Genomic DNA, 24049 nt, shown 5'->3' with positions numbered 1-24049 from the left:
TAGCTCGATCGCGGATTTTCTTTAAACGGTTTTTTCGGTTAAAGTTTTTTTGCCCACTTTAAAAAAACAAAATTTAAACGACGAAAGGATATTTTGTGTATTTGCAGTCTCCATTGAACGAATGTACGACATAAACGAAAAGAAACGCACACAGGAAAAATATCCACGGTGACCACTTTGCACCGACCGAAAGGCAACCAAATAAATACACGACCAAATACAGATTGTTGCACAACGAACTCAAAACGCATCCCACCCTTAAAGTCGAAGACGAAATTCACCAAAACGTAATTAAAGAGTGGTTCGCCGGAAAATTTGCAAGATAATTTGAAGGAATCAGTACGTCAATTTGGAAAAGAACATGAAAACTTTTGAAGAATGGCGGGTTAAGTAGAATACACGAAGCACACCGACACAGAAGTTGTCACAGTTTCAAAGCAACGAATTGTAGTTGGTACAGTTTGACCCCAAATATCGAAGCGCAGCTTGCAAGAGAGACAAAAACAGTTTAGTTTTGCTTTGTGTCATGAAAGTCTTCGTAACCTGTCGGGCAAAAAAAACTTCGCTCGGACAATAAAACTTATCATGGCATACAAAATATAAATAGTTTTGAAGCACAGTTTGCAAGCTTTCGCTTGAAATCGGAAGTCACCAGCGAGATACAGACCAAGGGTGGCGATAGCAAAGCGGCGGGAAAAGCTTTTTGAAACTGGTCGGCGAGAAGCGAACGCACTGGCACCGATGGATGGAAAGAAACTAAATATTTTGTTTTGAAAGCGACAATCTATTGGACAGATGCAGCATAATGTAAGGAAGTAACACATGTGAAACACGTACAAAGAAAGCAAGGGTGTTTTAGCCAAAGATTTAGTGAATTGCACGTTTACAAGCACCTCCAATGGACGTGAAATTAAAGGTAAAATTTCTGTTCGTTGCAGCCGAAATTATGAATTTTTCATTGTACATGCGATAAATAAATAAAAAAAATAAACAATTTTTATTTTGCGAGGGCCGAAAACATGTAATGGTAACGTTTCTCAAAAAATATACAGGTATTACGACTTTTTATAAAGTATATTACAAGTATACGTTGTGAACCATCTTACGTATTTAACACAAGTATCGACATGTAAAGGGTTTTATCATTTTACTATTATAGACAACAGGTAGATGTCTCAAATTCTATGTACAACATAAATGCAGTTAGTACCAAATATCTTTAATTGTGGCTTTTTACAGATTCGGAACTTTATGTATGAGGGTTTAATGAAGATTTTCACGCGGAAAGGAAGTGTAGTCTGCGTGGTGGCGCCACGGAGCAAGACTATCGACAACGAAGGGAACGAAAATATGAAAGAAGAATGGGAAGGCGTGCGAAAACGTGAAGGCCCAAGAGAAGGTGGAAATCGTACAGTGTTGGCGGACAAATAAATATAAGCATGCCTTAAATAATCATATTATTAAGTTCTCAGGTTGATGCGCCAAGCACAATGCCAGATAAGCATGAAAGAACATTCTGCGTGTTTCCGCAATCCCAAGGGCTCACGCCGCACGATCTGAGCTGCTATCAGTAAACTAAACAAACGAAAGACTAACTAAGTAACAAGAAATGAAAAGAAGCGTCGGGGGCAAGGCGGTGACGTCGTCAAACGGGTCGCAGCTGGGGAATACCCATGATGCTTTCCCCGATTCCCAAGAAGTAAACGGATTGGGCGATGCCGAAGAGGGGGGCGATAGCGACGACGCGGGGCCCGATTCCACGATAGAATGATCGGAATCCCTCCTCCCTGTAAATGCGCCTGAGGAAACGAGAAGGGGGGTTGTTAGGTGCGACACGAGCTTGAATTGTTGCTATGATAAAATGAATTTAAAAAAAAAATTATGATAACGTTGAAAGGCGGTCGTTTTACCTGAAACAGTCGATGATTCCCTTGTAGTTGTCAGTCGCGCGATGTATTGACTGGAGACGCGTTTTCACGACTGCAAAAGGTCAAGCAAGGTCAGTTTTTGTTGCTTGCAAAAGGTCATTGCAAGGTCGCTTCAAAAGAATCAACGCGTGAAAGAAGGTCGGAAAACAACAAGCTTGCTTCATGGCGTAAACACATTGCTTCTTGCAAAACAAACCTCGAAATATTTTCAGCCCGAGTTATGGCAGGTACGTTTAGGACAGAATGCAAACCTTACTCATACCGTTTTTACCGGCGATGTGCTGAATAGCAAAACGACATTTACATAAACACCTTACAGATTTTCCCTTTAAAACATCAGTGTGAACGAATTTAATGAATAGTCATGGCATACAGAACATATACAAACCGGGCCGAAATAAAGGTATAGCAACAGATGTTTTTCTGACACTTACCATCAACTGGATTAACTGCTACAGCAGCTATGGCTGCTGCTGTGACACCAGAAGTCAATGACACGATGAAAGGTGAACGCGTTGAGTCTTCAGTTAGTCCGAACTTGTTGAATTTAGCGAAGAGAGGGAAGTAGATCATTGAAAACGGGACGTCCCTGTTGAAATTAAAAGAATATGACACTTCCACGGCAGTGCTTTTCAAGCCGTGCGTCGTTTTAATTTTTTTACCGGCATCGCGTAGCAATGGCACACGCGGGAAAGTTTCAGGACTACTATACGAGTATTGGGTTTCGAATATATTTTGTTTTGAAGGCCATTTTCACCTACAAAACCAACACAAACAACAGCACTTTATAAAAGAATGTATACGATACACAGAAGCTTGAATTATCTTCAGTACATTACCATCAAAACACCAAATTAGACTAAATGGAAAATGCAGCACGAGGTTGATAATCCCTTAAGCCCATGCTTTTAGAAAAAACTATTCATAAACTTAAACTCTCATGATCCTGCGTTTTAACCGTTGGGCACATGATAAACAAATACGGCAATATTGCATGAATTATAATTTTTTAGGATTTGTTGTAAAATAACTTTGGCAATAAAGTCTATGCTGCACCAAAGACAAGAGTTTTGCAGCAAAAACATGCAACGGTCAGCAAAACATAACAGCGCGAGAGAAAATAAAACGTTACATTACACAGCAACGGATAAACAAAATATAGGGCAACAAGTAACTTGTAAAACATGTTCAAGGGATGCTAAGCACTCGCTGTACAGCGTGCCACTTGTACAAAATAAGAAGATACAAGTTTATGGGACCAGAATAAGGTCAACGTATTTACCGCAAGAGGGTTGCAAGGAGTCCCTTGTAGAAGCCTCCCAGACCGTATCGTTCGTACACGACCATTACAGCGTTCTTGCGCGCGCCACCGATTGCTGCAAAACACAAACATGTTTTTGTGAATAACAGAAGTGTCAACGTCACATAGTCATCAAAGACCTTTATAGGTCGAAACATGGCTGGGGGGTCTGTCTGCAGCTCACTCCGAAACGAAAGCATTTGTGGTCGCTTTTATTAGATTTTTTGAAAAAAAAACATTATAATTGCACGTTTTGAAGTTACTACATACGAGCTAAGGAGGCATACATATCCCAGAAAGCTATAACGTTTAAACACCGTCCAATCATTTTTAATTGCGCATATAAAGTGCCTTCGTAACAGGTCAGTAAAATTTTTAAAACCAACTGCGGAATTTTCAAGATACTGAAATTAGAATTGAAACAAATCATGAATGTTACAAACTCCGATGTGAGGAAACATGTTGTGGGGAACCCCCATAAAGTATAATATATCATACAATATGGGTAGTTGTGTTGTTTGGTCCAGCACAGCAGTGCTTCTAAAAAAGTGCCGGTGGGTATAAAAGTTATCAGATAGGTGCCTGTTCATTGCCTAAGAAATACATAAATTTTGACCCCAGTTGTAATAACAGGTGGAGTCAAGATGTGCTTGCAGGTTCTCAAAGGCATCGTAACAATATAGTAAACCTTAAATGGATTTGGAGACCCCTTTATTGGAGGTTTAGAATGAACTTCGTCTCTAAAGGCACTGTTCTCAGGGAAAATACTACCGACCCCTCGATATTGTGCTGATGAAATTGCTGGTATAAAATGTGAGTGCAAGCATACAAGTTTTAAAGCTGTGTGCCTGTTTACTACCTAAGAAAAACGTAATGCAGTTTTTCGAATCGATTATGTGAAATAACAAATCGCCTTTTACCACGATTATACTTTGGTTAATTTGCGTTAAGAGTTTAATCGATCGTTGGTCGGTGCTGGCAATTGAATTAATGGTTGCAGTGGTGTTAACGAATAATTAAAGTTGCAGTAAGAAGCTAATAGCCCCCCTTTCAATTTACAGCCTGAAGAAAGTATTTTTTGCTGCGATAACTGAAAAACTGGTCGATCAACAGGGTAAGACTGGGCTATTGACCTCATGATGTTCGAAATGGCAAAAGATGTTTTCATAGTTATTACTTACACGACACTGCCTTGATCCTTCCAGCGTCTTGCCCGTAAATCTTCAACATTTCCATCGGTGCCGTCACAATCACCTGCATTGTGACGCAACAATTAACTTACGACGTTCATAAAATATACATAAGCCGTCTGACTTGCGTCATTGCGCGCAATATTGGGTCCAGGCCACGTCACAGAGCTATTCACAAAAAGGTCAAAAACAATTGCGCCAGTCACTTTTACAGCATTTCCCTAAATTAATCTGTTGTCGTCGCCGTACAAATGCAATATTAACCCGCACTCTGTTCTCACAAACTTGTGTTTTATGCTGAGATAATTATATTTACTTCGGCGAGAGATTTATTTGAAAATCACAGGGAGCGATTAAGTGTTAAATAAAGTTGTTCAGTATACATGGAAAAGTTACTTGCTTTTACTGTCGATATATAGCACCCATAAGCAATGGAAACGCTAAAGACCAATGGCCTTAAGCAGCGCCACATTCTTTGCGCCCCTTTTATTTTTGTTTTAGTAAAATTTAATTTTAGTTGTAGGTGACCCAAATTTCTGATACACTTTTCCTGTAAATAAGTTAATACTATTGTTTGTTTTCAACAGCAGACAGCATGCTATTATCTCTAGAGTTTAGTGCGCAACTTGAATTCGTGGCAAACTCGGCTATAGGACTTTAACCTAGTGTATAGAGCCTCTCAATTGTACTGATGTACATTGTACAACCACTGTGGATTTATGCAAACCACTTGATAAGCGAACAGGATGTGCTTCTAGTGTGCCACATCCTTTTGGTGGTCGTATTACAGCAAGTTATGAAACAAACGTTGGCTTAATCGTAAGTACAAGAGGCGAAGGCGAGCGTAGGTTGCGATTCAATACAATAAATTACGCAAACTGAATTAGTACAATATTTTATGAAACTTTGTACATATAATAGTATTTGTGTTTATATTTCCCACAGCTGATTTTGCGACTGAAACTATGGACCTTGTTGATAATTAACTTGCCAGAAAATACCAGGAAGTGTAAATTAATACTTCTGTTAACAACCGGTACTGTTTATATAATCCTACCGGATGATCACATATTTCGATTAATCGCATAAAAAACATGACAATTCGTCGATGTTATTAATCGGATTCTTCTGTACAATGACATGGCACTTTATTACCGGGTTGTCGTAAAATTCTCTCGCAGCCACCGTGAATCAGCAGAAAATGCAGTTTATTGACAAGGAGAAAATCTTACAAAATTGCCCAATCATCAAGCCTAGGGCATCAATCAACGCTTGAAAGAGAAAGTGATTCCCGTTGTCATACATAGACGTTTGCAACATTTAACATTCGAAATAAGATCGATATATTGTACTACACGAGTAGAAATAGAGACCCACGACCCTCTTGAATTTAATCTAACATTTTAAAACCAAGGCCTCTGTTTTGTGAATATCGTGCGGTAAATCTCCCCAAAGCTACATCAAACTGTTGTAGTACAAATAAGTGAGAATTGTAAACAAAACGTCCACGCCTACAGATAAGTCACACGGGCCTGACACAAAATCGCGAGATGTTTTGGCTTGCTCATTAATGATCGTTAATTTCGCTAAATGAAGTCGGTAGCTATGACAAATCAATTTATCAACTACAGGTTGTTCCCTCTTTGGCAAATGGTAAACCGGCGTTTGAGACACACCCACAGAATACAATAACGCCCCTTTTGGTTATTGCGAAATCTAAAGACGAAAAAGACGGAAGGGCGTGAGTACAATCAGGCGGTTGGGGAGATGGAGACTCCCCGGGCGTGTATTGCATCAACCCATCATAAAAAGTGATATCATATTCCACGCAGATCCGCCGGTCTACCGAATGAGATTTAATGTAGATTAAAATTGATTCAGGTCCCGTCGACGACAACTTACAAAGTAATTAACGAATCAATAAGACCGCGAACTTGGGACCAGGCAAATATGCGACAATAAATCGATACGCGCTACTTCCGTTGTACTTTTCCACATGTTTTTCCGGCCCACCATGTGCGTCAGGTTATTGATTATATCGCACGAGGTTCGTGGTCTTAAACAAACCTAAAGATACGAACGACGTACATTGGGTTTTGCAGTGAAAGAGTGGCTTTGTTTCGTAAGACTTTACGACGTGCCTATGCTTGTACATGACAAAGAAAACGAATAGCGAAGGGGATGATTAACGTTCGGTAACAACGTTTTTCAAATCATGCATTTTTTACATGATTAGGTAAGCCTTTATTACTCACAGGGATCCAGCAACCACAACAGAAACACTGGGAAAATCATCAACCATATTTATATACGTCGGATGTGTTGGAAATATTCACATTAAAAACCCTGTGCGAACAAAACGACGTTCACAGTGGCAAGCCAATATTATTACCAATCCAAACTAAAAAAGCTCAAGGACACTCGACAACACAAAGGACCCTTACCACAGTAGCAATGGCCACCAAATTTGGGCAGTTATGTAAATGCATAACTGTGTAACACAAAAGGTGATGGGCACCTTTTGCGTACTGTTGGTTTTGGAAAAATATGTTCAAAATATAGCATTAATTAATGGGTTAATGTGTAACATTATTTGGTATTTTTTTGTATTATTAATTGTTTACTTGTTAACAAATGAAAGAGAGCATGTATGTCAAACCTGGCACAATCCCGCGCCTGCAGCAGCAAGTAGTTGTTGTCCAAGAGTGATGCTACCATTGGTGCTTAGGTGCCTTCTCAGAACGTCATTAACTGTTAATTTGATTGTCTTCTCAGGAACAATAAGCACAAGATTAGGAATGGCTCCTGCAAAAGGGAGGTAAGAGCATTAAATATTGATAGAAAGTAAGCCACTTTGCTGCACCGAAACTCTGGGGTTCCTGCTTAAAACACCAGTAATTGGGCCAGGATCTGGAGATAAAGGGGATTTAAATGTCAGTTTTTTTTTATGGTGGTTAAAAATTATATATAAATTATTCTAACCCAAAGCAACAATACACAGTGTTTTGTCAACAATACACACTCTTGTACTTGAAGTGTCACATTAAGTATACAAGACAATCATGTTGCAGACTGTGCCTCTGTTATGGATATGAACCTTTTTGCTTAAATGTTTAACAACACAAAAAGATTAAATATGAGTAGATAAGCATGTAAACAAAACCGACCTCTGTAAAGTCCAAAAAATCCCTCACTTTTGAAGACTTTCCTCAAGCAGTCGAGCCTACAAAAACAAAACAAACTTTCAATTACAACTGAACAGAAAAAATGTCCTCAATCACGACAAGCCAAAAGTTTGCACAATTTTTCCTGTGTAATAGATATACTTGTTTGTTGCACATGTATGTAAGTAATGCGTAAATTGGTTTACATAAAAGTTAATGGTTCAGGATTTAGGGCTCGATAAAGTTGAGGAAATTTGGGTTTATATTATTATTTGACATTATACAATGCTAAAAAGTGGTCAGTGGTTTCAGTGTTGGAAAAGGGATTAGAAAAAAATTAGGTGGTTATCACTTTTAATTAAAGGCCACACACAATATGTCATATTTTATCACCGTCACTGTTGATTTTTGTAATGTTAGAACATGGGCCGTACACAAAGTTACCACAAATGCAAAGTTATTACAATGCCGCTGTGTCCGTTTGTGCTTAATAAACAAGAATATACAGAGAAGCCTTGCATGACCGTGTCGCCGCCACAACTGGAACCCCATCACTGGGTTCACCAGGCATTCTTCGGTCACAGTCTGCAAAAGTAAACCAATCAGAGCATAGGCCTAAAATGTCACCTCTTGCCCATCAATTGGCACAGAAGGGTCGACAGCACAAGACTTTGAAGATAGTGTCATTTGCATACCAATCTAAGCACAAAACAGTGGCCAAAACATTTGAAGTTAACATGTACTTTCGGAAACATAAAATTCAATGCATTTTAAGTGTTTTTTAAACATTAACCTATTTGTATGAACATTAACCTATTTGTATGACTGGGATTTTAATACATTGCCTTTTGGTCTTAGACACTATGCGGAAGAATAACCTTATTGCGCATACAAAGGTTGGTTTATAGCATATGCAGCGCTATGAGTGGGAAGGCACTACTATAGACCGGATGCACTCAGTTCCTGTTAATATCAATTCAAGCCAGTCACTCCTGTAGTGGACTACCGCCAGTAAAACAGAGAAAAAAACTTGTTGCCTGTCCCAACCAATAGCACAAATTATACTTGTTTAACAAAACTAGACACCGATAAATTTAAACCCTCTGGATAAGAGTGTGTAAGTTTTTGCCAATTGTGAAACACCTCAAAACAATTACAAATGTTTTGGCCACTGTGTTGTCACCAAGATTAAAGGCACTTTCAAATAACACATATACGAAAAAGGACAAAATAGAACAAATTAAATACAACCGAAAATGTGTGTATACTTCCTGATTTATATATACAACCAAAGTAGGTACATAACAAAAAAATGCCAACACGACTTACATTCCCCGGTACATTTTCTTTCCATTTTCATTTGATTGATTTTGCAAACGGGTCTTAGATAAGTCTATGGGGAATGTTGTTAAAACACCTGTGAAACCGGCCACACCACCATTCACTACTGCAGCATACCTACAAAATAATAGCACAATATTAATACCACTTTTTTCTATATTTTTTGCAGTTACTAAAACTAGTTAAAAAATCAGTTTGAAAATGGAATTTAGCTCTGGTTCTATATTATGACAGTCCAACATGAAGGGAGAAAAAATTAACATCTCAGTAACCTGGCTACTTACTTCAATAAGTTTTCTGATGAGTTTAATTCCATATCAACCACAAATGTTGAAGAAAATGTACTTTCTAAACAAAAAGAAAGGTACATATTAGATATTGCCAGTAAGAAAATTACATTTGTAGGTTATTACTGACACCTTAATTACTTTATCACAAAAATCAAATTAAAAAAAAACAAAAACATTTCAATTTTACGCTAGTCTTACCTTGTTGCTAAGCTGCAGCAAATATTTTGAGACAAAGCTTTTACAAGGACAATAACAATACAAACAGGTTCCTAGTTTAGTTCTTTTTTTGCAAAACACTGGATAAATCTTCAGCTATGAATATTTGTTAATTCTGAAATATTTTCTTTAAACAATGCCATAAATTAGATGTCAAATAATATGTGATGTTTTTTTGAAATGAACCTTACAGAAGTATGGCAACCTATTTAACTTTAACGGTCTGCTAGTGATCCAAAAAGTTAAATCCAATAATTTTTATTAGGTTCCATAACAGACTATTACGTCGTTCAAATGATGACGACCCTACACGGCTTGCAGTGCACGGAGGTGTTGTCTCGATAGATAAACAGCTGTTCCACTTATTTAATGGGTTTTATTAATTGAAACATCTGTTTAATAGATTAAATTAATTGTGATGATTGACCTCGATCTATGTACTACACCTTTAGCCAACGTAATTTACACGTATTGCATTGTACCTCATGCTATAGTAAAACCGCTGGCTTAATCTTGTCTTGTGCACTTTTATTCCATAGTTGTATAAAAAAAACTGCTTAAAATCAACAAACATACGTTCTAGACAAGTTCGCAGATATTCCAACCTAAAGGATCGCAAACCCCCTTTTTTAACAACCCACAATCACAAACCATCTGACGCCGGTACTGAACTGAGCCGGCTTTGAAATTGGCCGCATCGCCGGCCTGGCACGCGTCGCTAAGTGACGCAATAATGACGAAGAAAGTGAAAAAGAGAAAAAGGAGCGAATTCTCTCGAAATTTTGCGGGCGCCACCAAACGTTTGTGTGTTTGTCGAAAAATTATAGCTTTGCAGTTATAACCAGTATTATTTTGCTTACTTTTCTTTGCTTTATTAACCATGGTATCCCAAGTATACTACAATATATATGACGGGCTAAAAGTTTCAAGTTAAAAGTTGACCGGAATTACTGTTTTCTGGACGTAGTACTAATAACATAAACATGTCACCTGTTCTAAGGGTACAAAAGGAAGATCCGTTATTGTTCCAGTTTGATAAAAACCTGTTATTTCCAAAAAAACGATGACTTACTTGACCCCCAAACAGAAACCAAAACAGACATTTTTTATTCGGCCGCGATAAAAATATGTTGTCGGACGGCTATTGGTATTTTGATAAATATATGTTTTCATTATACCATCCGACACTATATCTATCACAGCTTTTTGCCACGAATGAATAATTACGTCGGGATATCCAGCAATAATCATCAAACGAAACTCCAAACATATGTTATATAACCAGTGTTGCCATACCGGGTTTATTTCTGTGATTTGTGCTTATTTTTGAAGGTGAAGGTCCTGTTAATATACTGACATTGTCCTTGAAAATACGAAAGTGTAAAAATAATATCACGAAACTAATAAAGCGCAACAAATAACAAGTAACGAGCAAAAGAGAAAGGCGACAAACAGCATGGCGACGATATTAATCCGGTGCTCTACAGTCCTTAAGTTTTTGACAAAATTAACAGGTTTATGATGAAAAGGATAGTTTTTGCTTCTTGTATTTTTGTTTGTGGCGACGGGGAAATTAATAAATTTAACAGAACCCAAATATCAATCAATTTAAAGTCAATTTTGAAATAAAATGCGATGGTTCAAATTAAATCAAGCTAAAATACGATTTGTAATTTGTGGACGGCAGACTTCAGTTGTTCACATAATTGGCACATGCGTTGATGCGGTTTAATGATTTTTAGCATCTGGCGCTTATAAGTTCGCCACTGATCGTAACTTTAAGTATTGTTGCTTTTCATGGAATAAGCTTGGCAGTACATTTTGCTACTAAAATGACTTAGGAATTAAAGTTAGGTTTCAAAAAAGGATAAAGTTTGCGAGCTGGTTATAACAATCAATACAGGATGGCTGTATATAGCGCAAAATCGTAAGAGGTAATGTCAAATACTTCTTTAGATGACACAAATAGTTCTTTTTTGTGATCATTAATCGTTAAATATTGCAGGAAAACAAACGAATTCTTATTAATGCTTTTCACTTCCAGGATATGCTATATGGATTGATAATTATTTTGTACCAAATAGATCATGATGTTACGTCACCGGCGCGACAACTGTGCCAACGCGAGCGTAAACACAGTGTATAGTGTCTTCAAATGATGTTGAAATTCTCCGCTGAACTTTGTCATTTCCTTTCTTTCTTTCAAATATTTTTTCTAAGTTCTGTGCCTGGTATTCTATTTTATGGTTGCCACGTGAACTGCTATATAACAAAGAGATAAGTTGTCGTGCCTGTCTTGTGCCCCGTTTAACGGAACTTGGTAAGAATAAAATTGTTAGTATTAATTGGAAGACTGAGATCATTCATAATCGAATAAGATCAGAATATATGACCCAAAATATAGCTTTGCAGAAAGTGAAGTGCCACCTACTTTGCCGATCGTTGTATGCTACATGTTTTACAACGTTTCGCAGCCTTAAATCTGCATTTAAATTTTCCTATTAAGCACATGTAATCTTGAACGACTAATTTGAACTTGTTGTTTGTAAATTCATTTAACATGCTGAAGAATTATCATTGATATTAAAGTCGCTTTGTATTTGCCTACGAACATTACGAGCAACGTTTTTTTAAAAATACATCCTTTTAACAAGCAGACTTTAGAAACAGTAGTCCCAAAAAATTGGAAATGTTTGGACGTAATTTTTTTGCAGCTATTCGCACCCAAATTGAGTGTTCAAATAACAACAAAACTTGAATTTACCCAAAGGTCTTTAAAATTCTGTGATATCCACTTTTGGACAGTGAGCTTACAGTTGGGTTGCAAAACGCGTTGGTATATATAAGATCAAAATAACACAGCAATAAAACGTTAGCACAAAACCACAGGTTGTGTATTTTTGTGGTTACTCTGGATCATATAACGTTAGTCTCGTGGTTATGACTCTCACTCCACCAAGTTTGAAATACATTTTTTTCTGTATTTACATCAAAAACTCGACCTTGCTCAGTCATATGGCGCAAATGGACAAAAAAAGTGGAAAAACAATTAATTCAAACCCATTGGCGAAGAAAACAACAACAAAAATTCAAAGGATAGCAAAACAAGAAATAGAGGAACATCTGATATCAGTGGAAAAAGTGCAAAGCGTGTAACGACTTAAAATCGACGATTCTATACAAGCAGTATAGGCCACGGAAAAGAAAGGAATTGGGCCAGCTTTATCGATGTGTCCTATTGTACTTATACTGCAGTTGTACTCAAAATATTTTTTATGCTGAGCAGGAAAGCTTGAAACTAGACAAAAACTTGTTTCTGTTAAGTGTCGAAAACGTCAACCCCGACCACCAATCGGACCCTCAAATATGTCAATGCCACCAAAGTCTGGAACACTTCCTGCAAATATAAATGTAAATTTTAAATTGTACGATGGTTTTGGTAGCATTTGGAATAGGGACATGTTAAAGGATGTATAAGGCACGTGAAAGTACTTGCATATTATTGGGTGTAGCCTATACGGATTGGTGGATTTGTGAGTTTGTAAACATGCAGATAAGTTAATATAGGGTGCCGTACACTTGCTTACAACAGAAATATATTCATAGCGTACAGCCATAAAATTGTATTTGGAATTGAAACAAGTGCCCCAATGATGTCACGTGACCACAAATTGAAATGCGCGGAGAAGCTTTCAAACAAAAGAACCAGAACGCGAACGCGTACCCAAATAGTCCGCCCTATAACCTAAAACTCTTCCACAAAGTATTTAAATAAATGTAGCCTGCGTTATGGTTCACTTAACCAGTACAACATGATAAACCTACTTCTGCATTGTGGGAAATCCCCTTGCCACGTTCCAGTTTCCAAGCAACGCATTTCCCTCTGGCCAATGAGTTGAAAGCCAACGTCGCAACGAAAAGTTACAACCAGCTCGGTAACCGTATCTCTCGTCACTAGGTGACTCCCGTGAGCCATTTCTGGGATGTCGGAACACGGAATTTTTTCTGAGAAAAAAATGTTTTTGCAAACTTTTGGAAAATGGTTATTCTGGCTTTATCCGAGCTTTAAAATTTAAAAATATTTTCACTTATAAAGTTTTCAATCTTTATCGATGTTCCTTACTCGATGTACGATCAAACTAAATTAAGTTTCTTTCATTAAAAAACAAAATTTGAAAATATTGAATGAAGAACATCAACAAAAATAAAAAACATATAAGTTATTGCAATAACATTTGGTTATATTTTGAATTAACTGAATATGTTTAAATAATGTAGCCTGATGTAAGCATCGTTGAACCAACCTCAATGCGTAATTCGTGGACTTGAGAAATATATCGCTAAATCACCGCAAGTAAGCCTACATAATGCTTCTGATAAGAAAACAGTATTGTTACGTCACAGTTACCGTTGTTGATACAAGTTCATGCAGAGGTTAAAGCGATAATGTGACTCAAACTTTTTCTGCGGTCAAAATTGGCCCCGCAACATCGTGGGTTGAGTTTAAAAGTTCATTCAAATACAGGAAGAACTGTCGGTTTGCAAGAAGGTTGCATTATCAACGTTTGCAGAACAAAACGACTTGAAAATTGCTTGTGAAACGGCCTTGCTATTTTTACGACGACACGCAGTCAAAGATATAGGATAATAACTTGGGAACGCTTTTGAGCGAAAATCACCTTTTTGTTACTTGTTGCGTGATAGGATTATGAAGGAGCATTGCTGAGTGATGGTGTAAACTTATACTATAAAGGACGTTGCACATAAAGTTAAAACTATAATATGTCGGCATTATATTACGATCTGACACAATTTAAAAATCCTCAGCCCTTCGCCGTGCCTCAAAATCACATTACAAACCCCTAAGGGACTGCGGACCAACCAAAAATTGTTTGTCTCCGCCAGTTAAACGAAGTCACATGATAAACAGATACCTCTGCCACGAAATCGTTCTCACGGCAAAATGCCTAAGTACGAATACTGCAAACACTCGGAATCCTATTAAATCGACGCCGCGCACGCGATGCAAGCGCAAAACAATGGCCTCATGTCAGATTTTCGGACGGTATTAACATTGTGTGGCCGGTTACCAGCACAAAAGCTAATCCCGTCAAATTGAGGGAAATTCCCTCCGGTTGATCGGCTTACAGCAGTAAACAGAATGCGCCTTGAAGGCGAATGACGATGACATAAGAAATGACCGAATCAAACGCTGATGATGCTTGGCTAGTTATTGGCAAACCGGGGTTTAATATTGGCCACAATTTACCTCTGCACATTGGGATTTCGTCAGACCACAAGCCCGTCTTGCCGCACGTGATCAGTGCCGAACCAATCAGAACAAAATTTGTGTTGCAAGAAAATTGTGCTGCCAAGATTTCGTCGCTTCTAGTGACAAAAAATTGTCCATTTTCCGGCGCTCGAAGTTTTGGACAAGTTGTCGCTGCCACTAGATTGGGGAAAGTTTAGAAAAACAATGTTAAAACAGGAGTATGTTTAAACAAAAGCATTAAGCCGAGATATAAAAGCGTATCCAGTTGTGGCCCGTGAACACTATGGTCCCATATATTGGTAGCTCAAGAAAATCTTTTCAATTTCTGACTCTCATAACCTAAAGTATGCTTTCTTTCTGGCGCATAAATTATAACTTGATTTCATTAGTGTTCTGGATCTAAAATAGTATTTTATTTGTGCGTTTTGTAAACACCCATAGACCTTATAGAAAGTTTGACTTCAAGGACGAAAATTCCGTTATAGTTTTACAGGCTACCAACCTTGACAAGTCGGGAATTCCGGCCAGCGACCTTCACTGCACATAACAAACTCATGGCCGAGCAAAGCGAAGCCAAAGTTGCACTGAAAGCGTGCGAATGTACGAGGATAACTCCCAAAATAGACCGGATAAGTTGCATTGCCATTGAGAGGATTTTTTGGAATTTCACATTCGCCTAAATAGAAAGCGATTCGTTAAAAGTTTTTTCAAGCACTAAAGCTGTTCCGGGTGTTACACACTTTTGAAAGGCTGGTTGCTTAATTTTGGCAGAATCTAGCCCTCGATTGGGTATTTTTTATTTCCAGCCACGCCAGTTTTTCGAAATAGGAGTTAAATTGTTTGAAACAAGATGTTTTGGATTCCATAGCAAACAATAAAAAAATCGATTTCACCTAGGTATCATCAGTGTCTGCAAACTGTTGAAAGATATAGGAATTTTTTTATGTTTATCACACACTGCTTGGACAACTGTTTTTGACATGTAAAGGCAACTAAATACCCAATGCTGTACATAGATATGTCTCTACATATCTATCTACGTCATCCTACCTTCGCACGTGGGAGGGGGTGAACTCCACGATCCAGATGATAAACACTGAATGGACTCGGGACCGTTCAGCTTAAAACCACGCTTGCACGCAAACTTCACCTCCGTCGACTCCTGCACAGGTGCAGTGATGGTTGGCGACATTTCAACGTCCCTGGGTGCTCGGAGTGCAGGACAAAACGCTTGTTCTGACGACAAATGAGTGGGTTAAATTTTAGACCTTGCTGTGATGATTGCTTTGATTTTATTGTATGAGATTCCTGCTACGTTTGCAGCCGCCTTGAAAACGTTACATGCCAAATAACATATTTAAAAAATTTAAATTGTATTATACAAGAGTAGTGGCAGCATCAAATCTTCATCCCCTTTTAAGTTGACACCAACTACTATATTTTCCTTTCCAATCTATTAATTTAAATAAGGAATCTTATACTTACTCAGGCAACGTGGCGTCCTTCCCTGCCACCTTCCGTTAACACAGAGGGAGATCGGGTCACCAACCATGGTGTAACCACTTTTGCAGATGCACACCAAAGCCGAGAGGTGTTCGTACCGCGGTACAGAGTTAGCCCAGTACGTGTAACTATTTGATATCGGTCTCCGTTTTAGGCAAGAAGGCATTTCTGAAAAAAATACCCTCGTAACTCGTGGAAAGCGCAAGGCAGGAAAAATGCATTTATCTAATGTGACATAGCATAATGTGATATATGTAAGGATTGTATTACGACCAATGTAAAAAAATGCTAAAAACATTTCGACGTATACGTCAGAGCTTCGTCCCTTTTGTACTTAATTTTTAAGTGAAGGATAACTTTCCATTTATATGATACGGACGAAAACTGGATTGAGTAGATATCAAATACATTTACATAGTCAACAATAAAACCACTGGGTTACGAAAGACTAAATTTGAACGACGCCGCCCCCAGCAAAACCAAGTGAGCAGCCCCCAACTGCTCCACAACCCACACAAAGACGCAGTGCAGCCATTGGTGGTTAAAAAAACCTACTTTTGCAATTGGGAAAATCCCCCGTCCATTTTCCACGAGGCCCGCACGTCACCGAGGGAGTTCCCCTAAGTTTGTATCCGTCCCTACAGCCGAATCGAATCCTGGACAGGGGCAGTGGGGGTTCTACGTCACCCATGACGGTGTACTTGCCATGTCTGGGGTGCGAGGGAACTGGACACGGACTGTAATCTAAAAATTATACCTGGATAATTACTTACTGATTCAACGGGTATACACCAGCAAGAAGTTGCTATAGCTCTTTTGTACCTGAGCAGCCTTCCAATGTCTTGTTCCTTTTGGATTTCTTTATCGGAGTCATGGTCAACGAACCAATTTGGACGTCGTCGATTGTTCTGCATGGGCCATCAGCTGCAAACGAGAAAGATTGTAACCAACAGTACACCCTACTGTTGGGCACATATTTGATATCAGAGACACACATAGTTTTTTATCACGCGTTGCATTTTTTTAGTTTGGGTAGCTTTAAGTATCTGAGGGTATTTACCCGCTTATGTATTAGCAAGTATTTAATGAACTATTAGTCGGAAAATCACAGCCTGTCGGTTTGGTGTTGCAACATAAACAAGATTAATCCGGAGCGGAAGAATAATAAAACGCTTACAATGGATTGAACAGATTTCAGAAAAACAGGTGACGTCACATACAATTAAGCAGGGTTTTGTGTAGTTCTTAACTGCGTGAAAAGCAGCTCTGGGATTTTGGGTTATTTGGATTAAATTTGGCCTGCAGACCAGATCCAGAGTCTTTGCAGTCTCACGAGTAATTCTTCGCGCTTACAGCTTATACGTAATGTATGCTTGTTTGAACAATTTAATGTAACTTTAGTATGTGAGTAATGTACAAACATGTTTGATAGTCAAGTTTGTCCTAAGAATTTACGCCATATTCTATAGTATACTTACGGACACAGAAGGAATTTTGTAAACCCCACGTTGCGTCATCGTTGCAAAAAATCTCTTCTGGTCCTTCCAGGCTGTAGCCAGGGTCACACATCAGTCGCATGGTGTCGCCCTTACGTACTAGACGGCCGCGAGGGGGGTCGGATGCCGGCGGGCAGAGCACTTGACCAAAACACGACAACGATTAAAGGCAGAGGACAAATTTAACACAGTGTGGGAACCGAATAGAACAAAGAAGGCTTAAGCACTCTGATCCGCCGAATCGTAGCTAACGAAAGCACGTTGTTTTCTTGTTCGTGACTGCATGTAAGTAGCTATCAAAATCATGGCAACAGCGTAGTTTCCATTCTACCTTTGTGTGATATCGAATCGAAACCGCGATACACGGGACTTTTTTCCAACACAACCAAATAGTGCTGCCAACTCAAATTTTGCAAAACTGCCATTATTTTAAAAAACCTGAATGTGATTTAAGTTTTAGCGAGAATTAACATCATTAAAAATGAACAAGGTACGAATCTACAATGAGTTAGTGACACAGAAGAACATTAGGAAACAAATCACCATCACCAAATACTACTAAAAGTTGATCTTACATGTGCAAGTTGGGGGTGGGGTCGACCAAACTCCTTCTGGTCCACACGTCGATACTTTGCTTCCTGGCTGGTCCAATCGGAAACCACGGTTGCAGGAAAAAATAGCCGTCAATGTCGTCTCTTCATTTGAAGAGCTCGAAAGATAAACGTAAACTGATCCATTGTCGGGCGAAGGAGGACGACTGCACGAACTTTCCACCTCTGGAAATGACGAAAGGTTTACCAGATATTCTCTGCGGTCATACGCAAAGCAAGTGTTTAAATATTGTTATACTGCGTTGTTTTATTTTGACTTGTTTTATGTCAAAAATATGAAAATGGTAAACTGTACATGTTGACTGCCTTGCTATAAGGGCACGGTCGAAAAATGTTTCATGAAAACCAAAGAGGAAAACACGTTTTTCCATACATTTTAAAAATCTAGATTTTATTATACTAGTTATGTTTTGCGTTGTTTGATTAACTTTTTTTATTTGAAATGTTTTATACAATCGAGGTTTTTGTTACTTACCAACACATTTGGGAGTGGCCATCGGCTTCAATGTGCCCTCCAGACAGAATTTATAAAAGATGGCCGCATCCAATACGTAACCAGGGTCACACTCCAGTGAGAACATTGGAGCGCGACCAATCACAGAGCCGGGTTTGGCCAATACCGATTTTGACAGGCCATCGATGCCCTTTAAAGTTTCCAAGGTCAGTCTTAACATCTGGACGAGCCTTATTCTCCGATAAACCGCTGTCAAGTCTTGTGCGCGGGTTGTCATGGCAATGAGCATGGCAAAGGTCTTTTCTGTGTCCGGTTCGTCTTTTTTTCTCACCATTTCTGCATTGGTAAGTTGGCGAAGATTGCCGTGCGGGGGATCTTCCACTCTGGGGCACTGCCGAATGTCTAAGACACAGACAAAGTGTTTTATGTACTTTTAAATTTTGTGAAGGTGCAACTAAGGTGTCGTAATTTTAGGTTAAATTACGACACCGTTGTTGCACCTTCACAAGGCAAAATCGGAAAATTGACTATAGGCCTATTAATATTAAGCTTTTTTTTCTAATCTATTAAACTGACATAATCGCTTCATAGTTAATCGATTGGGAAACTTCATTGACATTGTGTTAATACAAAATCCTTGTTATTGTGCACCGATAGCTTTTCTCAGTTGGGCGGCTAAAAAACAAGATACCAAAAAAAAACAAGAAACATATTGTTCGTACAAGAAGCTAGAAGGCCAACACACAAGTCACGTAACACACATATCACGAACCCATGCATCGCGGCTTCCCGTAAATTACGATTCCATCCACGCAAAGTGCGATACACTGGCCGCGCAAAATAAACCCATCATTGCAGGAGAATCTGAAAGTCGCCGTGTTTCTGGCGAACACGCCGGATGAAAGCACCTCCAATCTTCCGTTTGCCGGTGGAGCAACGTTATGGCACGACCACCGTGGCATAGCTGAAATTAAAAGCTGCTGTTTACATGGTGTAGTGGCGCAGATGTATTTATCACTATATACTGTATTTACAATGTACATTTCTGTCTCCCTGCCTTTTCGCACATCTTTATATTCACACCTAACGTCGTATTTTGACGGTTATGTGAAAATCACCAGCAAGAATTTAAAATTTTACAGCCATGGCATCGTATGCAATACAATTGGTATTTTAAAATTGGTTTCCAAATCACCAGTTATTTAGGCAAAAAACTAACGCGTCCCTGAAGGGCACACTGCGGTCACTTGATGTGACCTTACGGTTTTACGCATGTCATGTAACCGCGGTTGCCCTATGACAACACTAAATCCACCACAAACAAACATGGTGGAACGTCCTACGCATTTTAAACATATTTGCCATGTTTCGGATCACTATCGGTTGTGGAAGTAAGGATTAAAATCTGCGGTGAAATCGATATATTCGGATAAACATTGAAGTACAAAAATTTTGCCAGTTATTACAATCTCTCTACATCCATTTATCTTGCCAAAACTTTTATTTATGGGCGTGGTTGCAGAATAATAAAAATCTATGGTAAACTTGAGTTAACATACTTCAATTCACAGAATCCGTTTTTCTGTTGGGTATGAAAATACCGGTAAATATTACCGCAGATTTTGTACAGAATACTTGGAAGCGGTATTAACCAGAGTTGTAACCAAAAACATGTGAAAAACCCACCTGATCCCATTCCGAAGACAAGAAGCAGAGAAAAGAAGGCAACTATTGCTTCCATTCTTAGATGACGTAACGCTTCTGTGGTGTAACAAAGCCTATTTCCAAGTCACCCAATTTATGTTATGGATATGTTAAACCAACAATTTACTTAAAAAAGAAAAGCAAGATGTGAGTTGCAAAAGAACAAACTCTTTTCGTAATACAGAAACGAACTTTTTAAATCTTTAACTGTAAGGTATCATTATAAGGTCAGACATGGTTTTAGAAACGTGCCCTTGCAATAAGGGGTCAAATACAGCAGTCTAGTACTGAAGCGGTGCTGCAACTAAGAGCCACAAGTGTGCCAATATGTTGCTGGCGTGCGCCGCTGGGCAATATTTGTCGTAAAACATTAAATTACTTAAATTAAATTTCCTATATCCTTGAAACTAATCTGAAACCTCGACTTGGGTCATATGGTTGCACCATGGTAAATAATTTGCTGTAGATTGAAGCTCTCTCATGTATCATGTGCCGGTCTGCCTTGGTATGACAACGATGACAGCACTTTTGTGCTTTTGATACATTCATCAAAGATTTCATTGCCTTCACCTGAAAACTAGCCAGTTGTGTTTCTTCGCATTGAAGCGCTGAGCAAAATGCGTTGAACAAGCAAATTATTCGGATATTTAACGACATGAAATATTTTGTTTTGGTCCCACTTAAAGTACCACACGCTTTACCAGTCCTTATTAGGAACCTGGTTCCTAACTTATTTCTATGGCAACAAAGGCCCTGTGTATTATAAGGCACTGAATGCCATACCGCCAAGGCAATTTGAATACTTGAAAATAATTTGCTGAAAGCTCGTCAACCGGCTGTAATTGCTGCTAAAACACTTCGGCCAGATGATGCCCAGCAAATTCAAAAGCACTTGTCCGCCCTGGACGCTTGTAATCTTAAACAAAAGGCGTTAATTTCGTTGGTCGCTTGCTATAATGACACAACACACATTGGCTGATTGCACGGTGCCGGTTATGCTCATATCCGCTAGGACGAAACGATTTTTGCTTCGCTTTTTGCGGTTTATAAGTGCAGGAACCTAAGACTAGACGAAAACATGTTGCTTTCACCCGACTTACGATGCAATTTCTACGTATGCCGATATTTTTTTCGAGTTTATGTGGAAAGCTCGAAAAACAAAAAATACCAATTACAAAAATACAAGGGTTTCTGGGAGGAGCCAAAACAACATCTACTAAGTTGGTTTATTCTAATCCATATCTGCCCTCTAATTTATCGGGTTGTACGTCACCAACGCACAAAAACGAAAATACTTTTTCACAAAGAACGCGTTTCCGTACTGCGACGAAACGAACCTGGTTCACATAAGCTTTCATTACGACCCTCGACGAAACGAGATTTCCGAGTATCTCGGCACAGTCGCGTCAATACCAGTCTGCGCTTACTCCTGAAAACATCATCACAGGCCAGCGATGACACTGCCTGACCCCGAAATGGATACTGTGTTGCTTGTGGGCTGGCGCGCCTTGATAAATTATAGCAAAGGCCTAATTATTGCACCCGTTACCATATGATGGTACCGCCCTGTGAACACAGTACAATGTTACTGGGAACCAACATCGACTGATGCCCAACGACCTGCTACAAAACCAACTATACCCTATGTTTTCCATTGGAATCACGATATTTTTGTCACAAAATATTTTTAGGCAAGGTTACGTTCTTTTTTGCTAAGTTGGCTCCGATATGAACGTACAAATAACAAATTTACTTGAAATCCTATTTTTAAGTTTGCTCTCACAATGTACGTGTCGTACAATGTTCGTTTCGTCGTCAGCAATGTGTATTCAAAACTAATTACATGCAAAACAGCTGAAACTCTTCAGGCGCACCTGAATTGTCTCAGGTTAAGCGGTAAATGATAGGGCATCGCCGTGTCAAGCAAAAATTACATCTGTCTGTGTTTATTGAAAACCGGTATTTTTCTTTGTTGTTCATTTGGGCAAATTAGATCTCGAAAGGTGGCTGTGTTAACAGATCTTTTGTGAAAACTTTCAATGTACCAAAAACTTTCCGTAGATCCGAAATGACGATAAATCGAGACTTACACTTTACACATTTCTCTTCTTAGCTTACAAACTGCACTGTGGTTTCAAAGCCAATTAAGCGGTCCTTCTGCCGGGAAATAGGGCCATCGACCCCCTCAACAACACAAACCACAGTACTTAGCATTGACCGCTACTCCATCCAAGTCCTATACTAACCAGCAATTATGAATAAAACACTCTGAACTCCGCGGACTAACATCGACCGAAGCTACACGGGATCCATGTTGAACACCCGAAATGCCACCCGTTAGTGGGAGGGCCTACTGGGGAGTATTGACAGCAGCGTGACCTTACAGCGTGTTGGCTAACTCGTGTTGTTTACCCGTGACATGACCAGGATGCAATGTAGCTGTGAACGTATTCGTAACAAAGTCTGTTGCATTTTTCCTGGAAATTCGGCTTCTGCATTTAAATATAACTAAAAATTTGATACATTAATTTCCATAGTGGAATAATGAAAAATTGCCGTTTTTTTTTGCGAAAACGTCGCGAATGTTAAATAGATTTACGTCGTCAATGCAGTAATCTGGGGTTTAAACGTCCCACTACGCGTATTTGGCTAAAAAACTAATATTTTACAATCGTTAACGATGCATCATTAAGTTTCGAGAGCAATTTTTTTTCTGAGGAAATAATCAATTTAGAAAAAAGCTCTTTTGAACTACCTCAAAACTCCAACAACTAATTACAGTGTTAATTGTTAAACTTTCACTCCCATGAAAACAAAACTGCAACCTCGCCTTCGCCAAACGTGAATGGGAGGGAATTGGTGACCAAACGCGTTCAGTTGCAAACCAAGCGTGAGGAGGTCTCGCACTAGACGCCTGACCGCCTTAGGCAAGGCCATAATTCGGGACTGCTCAACAATTTGCGAACTGGCTCTTATATGTGCCTTGTTTTTCGCTCGAAGAATACGTTTTCTAGACAGACTGATGTGGCGCCTCATTACAACTAGCGCTTATGATACAGTTACATTCACCGAGCAAGGATAGACCGATTGGAAGGCGCCCGGTGTTTTGCGGTTTTCTACAAGTGTTGTTTCAATCTTCAAGGTAATGGATACATGTAAAAGCAACTTGTCACATTATCGTTTGCAGTATATGTATTTCATGAGACGATTTTTTTTTAACATTTTCAATTTACAAAAGACCAGGCGATTTTTTTGGGATTATTTAAGGACCTCTAAGTATAACATTTCTAGAAAATCACTTATAAACGCGATTTTACCTCAATACCCTCAATTGTATTCTATAAAAACTTTTTATCTTTTGTAGCTCCCAATTGTAGTTGGTCTCCAGACGATGACCTTTGACCATCTTCTCCATATGCATCCTGTCAATTTTCCGAAGTCTGGATTTTTGCATTACGTGAGGGTCGTTGAACGGACGCAGCGGAAACTTAAATGCTCCAACCTAAAAACGGCGTCTACACTTAAAGTGGGACCACACGTAGATTTTAAATATACCGAAAGATGACAGAGAAGTGAACGA

General features: G+C 38.9%; 2 protein-coding genes across 4 annotated transcripts; both read right to left on the bottom strand.

The window, feature by feature from the left end:
* Positions 1–101: 101 nt before the first annotated feature.
* LOC145912651 (mitochondrial glutamate carrier 1-like) lies at positions 102–10052 on the bottom strand. 2 transcript variants are annotated; one of them, XM_083000195.1, is made up of 10 exons: positions 9912–10052; positions 9208–9271; positions 8912–9040; positions 7586–7641; positions 7078–7223; positions 4410–4482; positions 3211–3304; positions 2363–2517; positions 1911–1980; positions 102–1799 (listed from the first exon to the last, which is right to left on the bottom strand). In XM_083000195.1, exons 2-10 carry the CDS (start codon positions 9237–9239, stop codon positions 1646–1648), a joined length of 909 nt encoding a protein of 302 aa, XP_082856321.1. In that variant the 5' UTR covers positions 9240–9271; positions 9912–10052; the 3' UTR covers positions 102–1645. The 2 variants fall into 2 exon arrangements, with proteins under 2 accessions (XP_082856321.1, XP_082856320.1); XM_083000194.1 differs by lacking the exon at positions 9912–10052 and adding an exon at positions 9412–9551.
* A 2492-nt stretch (positions 10053–12544) lies between these two features.
* On the bottom strand, positions 12545–20594 carry LOC145912224 (P-selectin-like). 2 transcript variants are annotated; one of them, XM_082999636.1, is made up of 13 exons: positions 20452–20594; positions 19538–19729; positions 18787–19167; positions 18276–18476; positions 17683–17841; positions 17027–17128; positions 16760–16948; positions 16187–16372; positions 15752–15937; positions 15204–15377; positions 14699–14878; positions 13255–13434; positions 12545–12826 (listed from the first exon to the last, which is right to left on the bottom strand). In XM_082999636.1, exons 1-13 carry the CDS (start codon positions 20504–20506, stop codon positions 12765–12767), a joined length of 2247 nt encoding a protein of 748 aa, XP_082855762.1. In that variant the 5' UTR covers positions 20507–20594; the 3' UTR covers positions 12545–12764. The 2 variants fall into 2 exon arrangements, with proteins under 2 accessions (XP_082855762.1, XP_082855763.1); XM_082999637.1 differs by having other exon boundaries at positions 18276–18474; positions 18791–19167.
* Positions 20595–24049: the final 3455 nt, after the last annotated feature.

The sequence above is a fragment of the Ascidia mentula genome, chromosome 8 (genome assembly GCF_947561715.1).
Source record: "Ascidia mentula chromosome 8, kaAscMent1.1, whole genome shotgun sequence".
Taxonomy (NCBI): domain Eukaryota; kingdom Metazoa; phylum Chordata; class Ascidiacea; order Phlebobranchia; family Ascidiidae; genus Ascidia; species Ascidia mentula.
The sequence above is the reverse complement of the archived record's forward strand: the minus strand, read 5'-3'. Positions and strand labels throughout refer to the sequence as shown.

Bases quoted from the DNA above. Each gene is read 5' to 3' on its own strand.
- LOC145912651 (XM_083000195.1), bottom strand. From the start codon at position 9,239: ATGGAATTAAACTCATCAGAAAACTTATTGAA. The intron at 9,041-9,207 runs GTAAGTAGCCAG...ATTATTTTGTAG, and splicing joins TCATCAGAAAACTTATTGAA to GTATGCTGCAGTAGTGAATG. The intron at 7,224-7,585 runs GTCGGTTTTGTT...TCCCTTTTGCAG, and splicing joins ATTTTTTGGACTTTACAGAG to GAGCCATTCCTAATCTTGTG.
- LOC145912224 (XM_082999636.1), bottom strand. From the start codon at position 20,506: ATGGAAGCAATAGTTGCCTTCTTTTCTCTGCTTCTTGTCTTCGGAATG. The intron at 18,477-18,786 runs GTAAGTAACAAA...CGTCATTTCCAG, and splicing joins GGCCACTCCCAAATGTGTTG to AGGTGGAAAGTTCGTGCAGT. The intron at 12,827-13,254 runs GTAGGTTTATCA...TTATATTTGCAG, and splicing joins GGATTTCCCACAATGCAGAA to GAAGTGTTCCAGACTTTGGT.